Raw genomic sequence first — 13,624 nt, forward strand, 5'->3', positions numbered from 1 at the left:
GTGGTTCAACACATGGCAGATTCTCTTAATACCAGGGTGGATGAACTTAGCCGCAGGTGCAGGTTGGATCACGAATGGCGTCTGAACTCTGACTTGGTGCAAGGTCTCTTTCTGCAGTGGGGAGAGCTTTGGTTAGATCTATTCGCCAGTGAAGAGAACGCGCAATGTCATCAGTTCTGCGCGTTGGAATTTCCAAGACGGCACTCGCTCGGCAACGCTTTTCGTCGCAAGTGGAGTTGTGGTCTGTTGTATGCCTTTCTGCCTATCCCTCTTCTGCTCAGAGTGTTGAAGATTTGGCGCGACCGGGCCCAAGTCATCCTTATGGCTCCGGATTGGGCACGAAGATACTGGTATCCCGAGCTACTCAGCATGGCGATCGATCCAACTGCCTCTTCGGGAGGATCTTCTGTCGCAGCAGCAGGGGACCGTCCTCCACCCGAACCTGTCCAGCCTCCACCTCCATGCGTTGAGATTGAGCGGCGACAGTTGGCAGCTTTCGACCTTCCTCCCGAAGTCTGTGATGTCATTCTGGCAGCCAGGTGTCCCTCCTCTAAAACAGTATACACCTGCAGGTGGAACAAATTTGTGGCATGGTGCACAGCAAAGGCTGTGGATCCCCTTTTTGCCCCTTTTTCCGAGGTCCTTCTGTTCCTTCTCTCTTTGGCCCAGCAACTATCTGGGCACTATAATAGGTTATTTTTCGGCCATCTCTGCCTTTCTACAGCTTCCAGATCAGCCTTCTCTTTTTAATTCCCCGGTTGTTAATTGCTTCATCAAAGGCATTACACGCACATTTCCTCCCTTGCCTTTCATAATGCCTCAATGGGACTTGAATCTTGTCTTGACATATCTGATGTGCGCTCCCTTTGAGCCCCTTCATAACTGTCCCTTACGTCTTCTCACTCTCAAGACGGCTTTCCTGGTAGCTATCACCTCTGCCAGACAAGTGAGCGAGCTCCAGTCCAGTGAGCTCTTTCTTCTAGGCCCCCTTTCCTTTCTGTTCATCCGGACAAGGTGGTTTTAAGGACCTGTCCTTCTTTTCTGCCAAAGGTCATCACGCCCTTACACATCGGGCAGACCATCACTTTGCCCACCTTCTTTCCGCATCCTTTGAAAGAAGAAGAGACGCTCCCCGTCTGGACCCAGAACGTGCGCTCTCGTTCTATCTGAAGCGCACACAACAGTTCCCGGTGGATAACCACCTTTTTGTCGGCTACGTAGATTCCAAAAAAGGTCGGGCCATGCACAATCGAACCATCTCTCGGTGAGTCGTTCTGTGCATCAAAGCAGGTTACTCGTTGGCTAAGAAGGAGCCTCCTGTTGGGCTTCGTGCCCATTCTACCAGGGCGACCGCAGCCACTACTGCCTTGGGACGCGGCGTTCCCTTGCAGGACATTTGTCAGGCAGCTACGCGGGCCTCTCCACACGTTTAGCAAGGAATAATGCCTTGACAGTCCAGTCCGGAGAGACGGCTTCTTTGGTCGCTCGATTCTCCGTGACTTTCTGGTGTGATCTTGTTCGCAGACACACCACCAGGGTTGGTATTGCTGGGGTATTTATTCTAAGGTAAGGAATCAATCATTAACGTACCTCTTTCAGATACACAAGTTACTACTTGTGTAACGAGACATTAGTTATGATAGATTCCTTACCGCCCCACCCATCCTCCCCTTTCTGCAAACTGATTTTTACGGTTAAGGTCATCCCTTTCAGGGCCCTAGTTTCATGCCACCAGTGGTCAGTTTCTTGCATGGCTCTGCGTTCTTGACGTGGAAAGTAGTGTACAGAACTGATGTTAGCGCTCATAGGGAGTGCCTAAATAGTCTTTGTGATGTCATCTTGGCGCATACGATGCCAACTACTGAGGCGGAGCCGCACAACGCCACCTTCCGATGCGCAAGGGTACTGGTGACGAAAAACTTTCCGGATCCAGTCTGACGCCTGGGGATATTCTGTGGTAAGGAATCTATCGCTAACTAATCTCTCAGATATATTGTTACACAAGTACTAACTTGTGCTTTCAGGCCAGTGTGCGTAAGTAACTTTAGAAATCGAATTATCCTAGATAGGTGCATGTCTTTATCAATACTATCTCACACACCCGGCACAATTTATTTCATGCTAGCCATTGAGCCCCCACATAGCTCTATGTACATTCAGTGTTGATTTTGGAAGACATTTATAATTGAAATGTTATTTCTGGCAAAGTAATACAAAATATTACCTCACCAAGTGCCAAAATTGATCACAAGAATTTCTTTAAAGTTCTGCTGACAGAAATGCTGCATGCGTTTCCATCTTGGTGGTATTCAATAAAGATTTGAAACTAGAAATTAACAAAACGGCTATTATAACCTTTCCAGTACTTTTATCTGTAGATTTGGAAGATGCTAGTTGTAAGATTATCTGCCTGACCCTTCACCTGCAGGTGGGAAAGATGCAAGTAATACAACTATCTACCTTGTCCGTCGTCTACTTATTGAGAAGATGCTACTAGTAACATCATCAGCCTGTCCCTTCTCTTGCAAATAGGAAGTTGGTAGATACATGCACGACTATTTGCTGGGCTTTAGCCTGCAGATGGCGGAAGATGCTTCTAGTACCATCATCTGACTGGTCCTTCACTTGTGGATGGGAAAGAGGACTACTAGTGTTCTGCAGATTAGGAAGATGCTACTAGTACAATTCTCTGTCCTTCAGAGTCAGTCAGAGGCTGTTTTTAAAAGTTAAGGCCTGGATCACCTGTTTATATTAACATCCACTTGTAAACTATTTAATGGATTACCCCCTCTTAGCAGAAGCTTTTAGTATGCTGAATCCTGTAAAGGGGAAACTGGGGAAGGCTTGGGTCCTGTCACTGTCCGGCCTGGACCACTTTTATGAAATAAACAAAACAGGAGCCGGGCAGCTAGCGTCTCTGCAATAATGCGCAACCTAGTATACACAATTGCTAGGCTGGACAACCATTTGTGTTGAATCACTTTTTTTGTTTTATAAAAGATTATGAAAAAAGTTTTTAAGCATCAAAAGATACACCACAACATTTACAGAAATTCACAAATACATTCAATAGACCAAAAAAGACAAATCAAGTCATGTATTGAAAACAAAACAATTGTGACAAACAATTAACATAGACAACTATACAAAGCCACAAATTAATCAATCATTGAGGCACCAATCCTGAATATAAACTGAACAAGTGGACTAATAGAATGAAATAATAGCCTACTTGTTACAACCTATACAAGATACACAGTAAATTTATCACACGGTGCTGTAACATTCTTGTCCAGGACTCGCTGCTAGATCTGCTATTCTTGACAGAAACTTGGCTGACCCCGCACAACGACTTTGATGTGGCCAATGCAACTCCCCCCGGCTACCAAATATGTTGCCTAAATAGGCCAATCGGTAGAGGTGGCGGCCTAGCCATACTCTTCAAAGATCACCTCAAATGCAGAATTGAGACTGGATCTGTTAAAGATTGTGAGAACTGCTACTTCACAATCCAGATCTCTCCTTCCACTTACCTTTCCGGATTACTTGTGTACCGACCCCCAGGATCCCTAGGGGATTTTGCCAGCACTCTGATGGACCACATCTTACTCAAATCCATCTCGGTCTCCAATTTTCTCCTCTTAGGGGACTTTAATATCCACTTTTTGGACCCCACGAATAATACCGCAGCAAACCTGCTTGCAGATCTCACCACAGCTGACCTCCTCCTGCAAAATCCTAAAGCCACCCACGAGAAGGGTCAACTCCTAGACCCCATCTTCTCTAACATTGCGAACCTGTACGCCCAGGACCCCACCCCCCTGCCTTGGACAGACCACATGCTGATACCTATGCACTGGTCACTCGGCACATCACCAGGGCCTTCACATAAAACCAGGGTACATACCAGACGATGGCATAAATTAGTTCCAGAGGAATGGGAAGACAAACTACGCAACACCATCCCCCCCCTGTCCACGGACCCTAACACCGCGGACAGAGAATTCATGGATTGGCTAGTTCAACCCCTAGATAGCTCCATTCCACTGACTAGCTCGCTAAAACACATGAAAAGAATTAGTCCCTCCCCCTGGTACACACCCGCCCTCGCCTCCCTCAAAAAACATTGCAAAAAGACAGAACGTTCATGGAGAAAAAACAAATCAGCAGAAGAGAAAAGCGTCTATCAATACTCCATGAAAGCCTATAAACAAGCTTTACATGACGCCAAAAGGATCTACTTTGAGGAAAAGATAAAAAACTGTCTGCTCATCTAAGGAGACCTTCTCCATTTTTAAAGAACTCCTCCGTGTTCCTGCCCCCCCCCCCCAGAAACCTATGGACCCCAAAGAAGCCGAGGAAAAATGCGCCATGTTGGCCTCCTTCTTCGATGAAAAAATAAAAAAAATTCTTTCCTCCCTCCCACCTGCCAACTCCAACATCTTAGAAAGAGCCAAGGAGCAGACGCCCCCCGTAGACAAACCCTTTCTAGAGTCGCTTGGCCCGGTCTCAGAAGAAGAAGTAAGAGTCACACTTACCTCAACCAAGAGCGGAGCCCCTAGCGACCCGGTCCCCATACGTTTCGCAAAAAGTATCGTGCAGACTATAGTCCCTCAACTGACAGCCCTGATTAATATTTCACTGGAACAAGGAGTGGTCCCTTCCAACTGGAAGGAAGCCGTGGTCAAAGCGCTTCTCAAGAAACCGGCGCTTGACCCTACAGACCTCTCCAACTACAGACCCATTTTACTTCTCCCCTGGATAGGCAAAGTTGCCGAAAAGTTAGCTAACAAAAAGCTGTCACAATACCTCGAGTCAAACCATCCTCTCAACGACTCGCAGACTGGCTTCAGACCTGGCCAAGGCACAGACACTGCACTCCTTGTGGCAGTGGAAAGAACCAGGGAAATCATCGACTCAGGAGGATCAGTGGCCCTCCTAGACCTTAGTGCGGCCTTTGATACGGTCAGCCACCAGGTTCTAATCCACCGCCTCGGGACTGTTGGGGTTAAGGGCAAAGCCCTGAAGTGGCTCTCGTCCTTTCTTTCCCGACGCTCTTATCAAGTATGGGAAGGCGAAAGCCGCTCCTCGTCCATCCCCCTCCAGTGCGGTGTGCCACAGGGCTCTTCCCTGAGCCCTACGTTGTTCAACGTTTATATGGCCCCACCGGAGGAACTTGTTTCACCCTTCGGAGTCACTATCGTCAGCTACGCCGACGACACACAACTGGTGGTCACACTCTCCCACCCTAAGCTCGAGCCCTCCAACCTCCACGACTGTCTTTCCAGTGTACACCAGTGGATGAGCGACTCTGCCTTGAAGCTCAATGGCTCCAAGACAGAGATCCTGGTCCTTGGACAAAAAACTACTAACATCCCTTCCAACTTCTGGCCCGCCTGCATGGGCGAACCTCCCACTCCCAAGAAGGAGGTCAAGAGTCTCGGTGTGTGGCTGGAGACCGACCTTACTTTCCGGACACAGGCAAGAAAGCCGCCTGGAACCTGCTTCGGGTTACTTAAATCTTGCAGGAAAGTACTCCCTCTTCTACCCTTCCAGTCGCGCCTCATGCTGATCCAGGGCTTAATTCTATCTAGGCTGGATTACAGTAACGCCATCTATCTGGGCGCCCCGGAATCCACCTTTCAAACTCTGCAAAAGGCTCAAAACGCCGCCGCCCGACTCCTAACAAGCACCCCGGCCAGATCATCGGCCAAACCTGCTCTTAGGAAACTACACTGGCTCCCGATTAAGGAAAGGGTCACTTTCAAGGCCCTCTGTCTGGCCCACAAGGCTCTACATAACACCGGTCCCCCCATACTAAACAATTGTATCACCCCCTACAAACCCACGAGAGCGCTCCGCTCAGAGCATGGGAACCTGATCACAATCCCCATGGTGAAAAAGGCCCGCATAGGGGCCGCCGCTTCTCGGTAAACACCGGTCTCAAGTGGAATGCACTCCCTCTGAACCTCAGAACAGAGCCTGATCTACTCCGGTTCAGAAAAACTCTCAAAACTCTCCTCTTTCCCTAAATCCGGTTTCTTACCGATCCGCCCCCCCTCATGAGTAACAAGGTTTTAGCGCTGGGATACCCTTGTGGTGACTACGCGCTCTACAAAACTTTAAAATAAATAAATAAATAAATAAATAGGAATAACACAGGAACCCAATCACAATTTACAGGGAGTGATCTGACCCCCGCAAAGAAGGTACCTTTACGTTTTTAGAGTGTCTGAGTCCTAGCGAAGAGTACATGTTAGCTAGCCCTCCATTGATATCGTTTTCTAATTATTTCAGTGACAATGACCCCCCAGTCCATGTCCTGAGGAGAACCCGTTAATTGTGATTGGGTTCGTAACGCGTCGACGTCTTGTACCTCCAAGATACCAAATAACTAGGGCGTAATAGGAATATAATTCACACATTTTTACATTGTTGCTTAGTTCCTGTGTTATTCCTATTTACAGCACTGTGTGATAAATTTACTGTGTATCTTGTGTAGGTTGTAACAAGTAGGCTATTTCATTCCGTTAGTCCACTTGTTCAGTTTATATTCAGGATTGGTGCCTCAATGATTGATTAATTTGTGGCATTGTATAGTTGTCTATGTTAATTGTTTGTCACAATTGTTTTGTTTTCAATACATGACTTGATTTGTCTTTTTTGGTCTATTGAATGTATTTGTGAATTTCTGTAAATGTTGTGGTGTATCTTTTGATGCTTAAACTTTTTTCATAATCTTTTATAAAACAAAAAAAGTGATTCAACACAAATGGTTGTCCAGCCTAGCAATTGTGTATACTAGGTTGCGCAGTATTGCAGAGACGCTAGCTGCCCGAATCCTGTAAAGAGCAGACTCTAAAGTTATGTTTACCTACCACTTCGCTGCCCAGCAGTGCATGTGCATCCCCTAAGAATGTTACAGTTAAATTTACCTAGAAGGCAACCTAGCATTTGCAACAGACTGTATTGTAATCCCAGTTATATTGTGCAGCGAGACAGGTTTAAGGACTTCTTGATTTCAGTGACCACTTTACTTTTCCGCGGTTAATACTTTTCTCGTCTCCTTGCAGGGGACCTTCTCGGAGCGCTTTGGGCTGTTCCTCCATACTGTGAACCTCTTGAGCATCCTGTGCATACCCGTGCTCGTTGTCTTCATGGTTCGCTCCATCACTCCAGGTAAAGCTCTGGATCTTGACTGGAAGCCGCTTCTTGGTTTTACAGTTGTTGGCAAAGTTGGAAAAGTAAAGTATGTGTTCATTTTTGTTGTTGATGGGAGCTTGTAAACCCACGTGCTTATAAGGTTTATGTTGCAGTAGATCGAAACTGCTGCGATGGACCGAAGCATCATTGGAAAGAGCGGTGGTCTCAAAAGAAGAGATGAATCTACAGGGATTAGGGGTATTCGGTGGTTGATCATTCCAGGGGGAGTTCATTCCAGAACTTCAGCCTAAGGAAACCAGAATGTCATACCCTACAGCAAGCCTGTTTAACAAGGGGCGTAAGGAAGTTAGACCATGACTGTCTGAATGGCACCAAAGTATGTTCTTGGGAAAAGAAATATCCCTTCTATTGTGAAAGGATCGGTGAATAATTCACAGGACCTTAGATCTGGTTTGCTGCATGATTGCAACCAATGCAGCTTGCACTGATCTCCTGAACCATGCCCCAATTTTGTCATTTTGCAAACTTGCTGCATCATAAAGAATCCAATCACCTGAAATTTCGTAAGCCTTTGCCCTGGGTAGTCCAAAGTGTAGGTGTAGGAAGGTAGGATCTTTCTGCATGGTTACCCCTACTTTTTGCGTGGTGCGAAGCTGTTTTTGACTCGTCTGACTGGGATCCTGCTAATCGGGACCCCAACCTATCTGCTTTCTCCCTAAAGAATAAAAAAAAAAACTGGGTTCCTATTGCCATGAGATGGTTCTTAGATTGTCTTTTTTTTGTTGTTGATTGGAGAACCTGCTCCCAGGTGTACCGTACAGTGTTTGATTTTAAAGACCATTTCCTTGAAGGAGACGCAGGGGTGCAGGTTAGTGGCTTTCCCTTTCAGGATGTACTATATGAATTACTCTGTAAAATTTCACTTAGGAGAAGCTTTTGCCTCTCAAATGTGGGACACCAAAAAATCGGACAAAATAGAAGTACATTGACCGTCCGATCACGTGCAAAGCTTGCTGGTGGCTCGCGCCATGTGATACCTGCAGTTTTTTCTTTATCCTGTCGAAGTTTGCATTTTAGGGCTTGTCGTTTTGTCTTTTTACCATTTTAAGTGCAGGCTTAACCTTCTCAGAATGTAAAGTGGTACTTGGTGCTAGCTGAAAGTCTAATCATGCCCCCATTATGTACCCAGCCCTGTGCCACTGAGCTGCCAATCACCCACTGGGTGTGTGACCAGTGTCTCCTCAGTGTATGTGTGCCAGCTCTGTAGAAGATGGCAGCTTTGTTAGTGCCTTTATTTACTTGACTCAAGCGGTCATTCATTGACTGAGGCCCTTGCTGCCAGGCGATGGTGTGCTGTAAAGCCATATTCCATCTTCCTAGACTGCATGATCATTCCTCTAGAGTGAAAGGAGTACTGATGGCTTTCCGAGGGTGGCTTGAAGGAGGTGTACAGTCCAGGAGTAGGAGGGATTGCCCTCTCAAACATCAATGCTAATTTGTAGCTGTGCCAGGGCATCTGCTACAGAGGATTTTCATGGGCACCAAAAATGTGAACGCAGAGGGTGTTCGACTAAAAATAAGGTAGACATTGATGTGGCTATAGCACATAGAAACCTCAGACTTCCACTCGAGGAGCTGTACTCACTCGAGCCGTTTCCCCTTTGGAATGTCACCCTTTATACCACGCTGAATGGCTTGCATAATGACATTTATCTCATGGTACTTGCCCTGTATAAAAAAGGACCTTTATTCTATTGCTTCATTAGCACCTAATCTACATTGTTGTATTTGTTTTTTTCCTCTCAGTGGGTGCAATATTTACACTTGGCATTTATACCATGCTCTTCCTGAAGCTGTTCTCTTACAAGGATGTGAACAGGTGGTGCAGAGAGAAAAGAAACGCGAAGAGCAAGACTCTCACCCGCTCCCTCTCAGGTAAGGAGCCATGTTGGAATGAATATCAGTGGTGGTATTCAGAAATGTACCCATCTGACCAGCTCAGTTTACGCCTATTATTATGTCTCACATCTCTTTATCCTTTAACTCTTTTTTTCTCTTTTTTCCTTTTTGAATGTTATTTTGATATAGTGTCCTATGCCACATTGCCACTTGGCAGACTTGTCAAATGCAAAATCAAGTCCCGGGCTGCCTGCCTTTGTTTTCTAGCAGGCTATGAAGGGTTAAAGAGCCCAGTTAATTATAGAGCCTTTTCCAGTGCAGATGGAGCATCTCACTGCTAATGGACCCCCTTGCACTCCTTGAAAACAGACTGCCCTGCTACTCGTTATTCACCAGAACCATACGAGAAGCAGACACTGAACTTGTCTGAAGAGGTACTGGGGAAAGAGCATGTGGTTGCACCACTCATCCAGAGCCCCCTTCTTGGCCTGGAGGGTAGCGTGATTGAGGCAGAGCGCCTGCACCACCACGGTGTGGCGCCGTGCCTTGAGCAGGTGCAGTATGTCCTGCAGGCCATATAAATGCAAACCCTTCCCTCTTCCATCCACTATCTTTTTTTTATCCAAATAACAGAATGACATGTCGACACTGAAATTCATTTCAGATCTGCCTATACTAATTTGCCACTAATCCTTTTTAGGTTCCACTGTAGCATGCCACTGTAGCGTGCTACTCGCTGAAAAAGCGCTTTCATGCTTCATCAGGGGTAGTAAGTGCTACATAAATGCAATTATAATTTCAGGTGCCCTCACGCAAGTGCCCCCAGTCCTGAGAAGCCCTGATTTCTCAGAACCCAACAGATGCACATTTCTCAATCCAGTGAACTGTGGGCCCTTCTGATTAGTTCTGTACCTTGGCCTTTGATATGTCATGTCCATGCCGCCATGTTCAAGATGATAACATTGTAGGACGCCGTCCTGGTGCTGAAGGAGGGTGACTTCCCAACAGGGACAGAACTGACGGATGCATGTTACTGGATCCTGGTAGGATCAAAGCACAAAGAGCAGATCTTGGATTTGTGGCACCCGGACAACATCATGTAGAACCCAGAGTGGGTACCAGACCTTGCATTTTGGTAACAGCGCATCTGCTTGGAGAATCAACATGTTTACTCTAAATATTGATTACTGCAGGAGGCTACAGGCATGATTGATAGGCCCAATGTTGCCTCTTACATTCTCATGGCTGCACCTTCCTTTAAATTCCTTTATAGGTATTAGAGTGCTTCACAATTCTACTAACCTAACATTCCTTACCTTTTGAATGTCCTTCTGGTAATCCCGCTAGTAAGGAAACTTTCCACCAGCGCAGATAAAAGTAGGAAGGAAACACGTATGCCATATACCAAGGGAACAGCAAGGGGTAAGTACAACACAGAATAACCATGGACCAGGTCTCTTAAGTGATATATTGCAAACTCTGTGGAAAATAAACCAGAGCAGAGCACTGAAGTGGGGACAGAGCCAGGAACACACAGCTAGGCAGGTGTTGAGAAGTAGAGTTCCTCCTGGAGAGTGAGGGCTGTAGTGGGATCTGAAGGTAGGGACTGACTACAGATCCGAGCAGGGGCAAGTCCAGAAGATGTAAACATGAGTGAATCTGTGGGATTCCGAACCATAACCCCCAGTGTTCTAGAAAGCGATCCTTTTGAGGTTTAAGAAAGGACGGTTCTTCATAGACCATGAAGTGTCCATGTGGTGGTGTGAGCACCTGGACCGGTGTGAGGTGTGGAGTATGGCTTGCAGTGTGTCCAGGAATCTTCTCTTGCAAACTGGGGTCAAGTCAGGCTGTCCCATGGAGCCCTGGAGCAGTCCTCAGACTTCCTTGCAATGGAGGCCCTTGTAAGATGAGCAATTGGATAACAAACTGACAAGATATGGCCCAAAGGAGTAGTGCTACCAAAAATAACAATGGTTATTTTTTATGTTCATTTATTAGTGATAGAGATGATTATAATTGTCTCATGAATAACGCTCTATTCTTTCTGTTCTAGTTCCCACCCCGAAAAAAACGAATGCAGACACTGCCTCCAAGGAGGTGTCGTATCCTGGAAATTTGACATATAAAGGTATTTATTTATTTATTTTCCATACTTGTTGAGCACCTTCGAGGTCACTACTGGTATCCGTGCTGTGCAATTCCTGGGTCTGATCCAGCATGGCTGTGGGCATTCTTTAGACAAAAGTGGCGGAAGGTTTTGTCATTTGTCGGTGGGAAAAACTGGGTAGATGATAGATAGTTTCTGCGAAAGGATGCACGACTGAGAAAGTTAGCTTATGTGCATCCGAATATCCAATGTGCTTAGTTCTGTTCCAAGATTATATCGAAGCTGATGGCGCGATGCTTGTCCCAGTCTCATCCACATGAAAGGGGAGAATCGCATGAGATGAACCATTCAGTAGAAGATTGTGGACGTCCTGGGATACAGCTCTTGTGCATCAGTATATTCAGCCAGAAGCCGGTGGCCATTCTGCCCTATTACAGCAATACTTACATTCCAAACATCATTCCTAGGCTGGAGAGGTTCACAAATGGTCTATTGTGACCAGTGTTTGAAGCAAGTATGTCTCAGACCACAAGGCTCACATGCTGTGTACCTAGAGAAGCAATCGAAAGAATTGAAATCAGCAATACATAGATCATTGTGCAGAAGGAGCGAGAATGGGTGTTATAATAATCCACAATGTGCACATATGAGCCAGAATGCCACCTAGGCTTGCTTAATGGTGCCTTGAATTCTTCCTGGTTTTCTGGAGTTGTAGTTTTGGACTTGTCAGAGCTCCAGAAGAGCACAGTTCCAGATTCTGGGGGCTTCCATGACCAGGATTCTTTGAGTTTGCTGCCTGTCCAACCCCAGCATCTCTAGGTAGTGGAGTTGTTTGCTAAACACAGAGCAGTTACCTTGTCAGACCATGACTCTGTTATGCATATGCATTTGTCACTTAGTAAATGTGAATTATCTTACTGTATGCAGGAGATTAAAGAATGCGCATAACTCTGAAGAAATAGCGTGTTAAATGCAGCAAGTAACTTGTTGAACATACAGACGCATATGAAATGTCTTCATTGCAAAACAACTGCTCTGTAGTACCTCAGTGGACTTGTTTTGGCCGACACTGTGTTGCATGTGATAGATGGAACCGTACTATGGTCCCTCCACCAAACATACATTTTTATCACACTGTGCTCTGGTGGCCTGTCATTCCTTATTAGCACACCAATTCCCTTTTACTGAGGGTGGTGTGGGTGTGGGTGTGTCTGTGTGTGTGACTGTCTCACTGATTGATTTATTGCCCCCATCTCCTTTATATTTTCATCACACCCTAGACCAAGGGCCCCGCAACCCACACACACATTTCCTTATTCCATAGTGCAATGTGCTGTGTGCCTGACCCATTTATATGATCATGCCTGGGATTATCATCTGCCTTTTGAGTGATATTCCCTTCATTTATTTCAGACTTGTATTACTTTGTATGTGCACCAACGCTGTGTTATGAGCTGAATTTTCCTCGTTCTCCCAGGATCCGTAAAAGATTTCTGCTCCGGAGACTCTTTGAAATGGTAAGATATTGCCTTGGTTCAAGAAAACTCTAACCAGTAACAATAAATTCGGTGGTGTTTGGCTAAGGGTCAGAAAAGCTTGTTTCTGTGGGTGAGAATGAGAAGGGGTTTCCATGTGCGGCTTTGTGCACAGAGATGCCCCCTTTAAGGGGCTATCCAGTTCTTCGCTGTAGGTGTGGGATCTTTCGCCAATGTCTTTATTTTTCACAGTTCTATTTCAATTTAAGTATGTTCGCTTTAAAGGAATGTCTTTCAATCTGTGGAATAACTGTATGTTTGCACACTTTTTTCCTTGAAAGTTACCCTTGTTTAACTGGAAGGATGAAAGATACTGTGCTGGTGAAAAAGGCACAGGCTTACGTTTTTTAGGTCTCGCCTGTCGATGCGCATGCGCATCGAGCTTGCGAGTCTATGGTGGCTTATCCACTCTTTATCCCCAACTTGCAAGAAATCGTGGCGATTCCTTGCAGTGCACGAGAAATTTAAGCTCAATGCGCATGCGCATTGAGCTTAAATGCGCGTGCACATGCCCCCAGCCGCCTGCCTTGCCTACTCTCTCACACAGCCTCCCCCAGCTCCACCCCCTCACTTCTTGATTGCACGGCTGCTAGGCCGTGCCTCCTCTACTCTCCTCCTCCTACTACTCTCCTCCCCGTCTGTTCCCGCACTCCTCCCACACCCCCGCTCCGCCCCCTCCCCTGCCTGCCATGTCGCGTTCAAAACTTTTACTCCATGCATAATCACGTAATAGTGTAAGAATTACAGAAACAGCTGGCCTGTCACAAGCAGAAAATCTATTTGCGTTTCAGGACTTTGAGCACACGTTTTGCTGGCGATTTGTTTGAATTTGCATTTTTGTATAGTCTCTTATTGCCGTCCTTCGGGGTACATTATCAGATCTTACTACCTGCTACAAAAGTAAAGAAGCAAACAAAAC

The 13,624-nt window shown here is 46.1% G+C and overlaps 1 protein-coding gene across 1 annotated transcript in view; it reads left to right on the forward strand.

The window, feature by feature from the left end:
- The window catches only part of DGAT1 (diacylglycerol O-acyltransferase 1), a 218,784-nt gene that overhangs the window by 127,549 nt on the left and 77,611 nt on the right, over nucleotides 1–13,624 (forward strand). Inside the window, exons 6-9 of the mRNA XM_086966508.1 lie at nucleotides 7,074–7,179; nucleotides 8,971–9,099; nucleotides 11,117–11,191; nucleotides 12,584–12,687. Coding sequence (XP_086822634.1) covers nucleotides 7,074–7,179; nucleotides 8,971–9,099; nucleotides 11,117–11,191; nucleotides 12,584–12,687 — 414 coding nt within the window. The remainder of the gene's footprint in view (nucleotides 1–7,073; nucleotides 7,180–8,970; nucleotides 9,100–11,116; nucleotides 11,192–12,583; nucleotides 12,688–13,624) is intronic.

This window comes from Lissotriton vulgaris, chromosome 4_1, assembly GCF_964263255.1.
Source record: "Lissotriton vulgaris chromosome 4_1, aLisVul1.2, whole genome shotgun sequence".
NCBI classification, from domain to species: Eukaryota; Metazoa; Chordata; class Amphibia; order Caudata; family Salamandridae; genus Lissotriton; species Lissotriton vulgaris.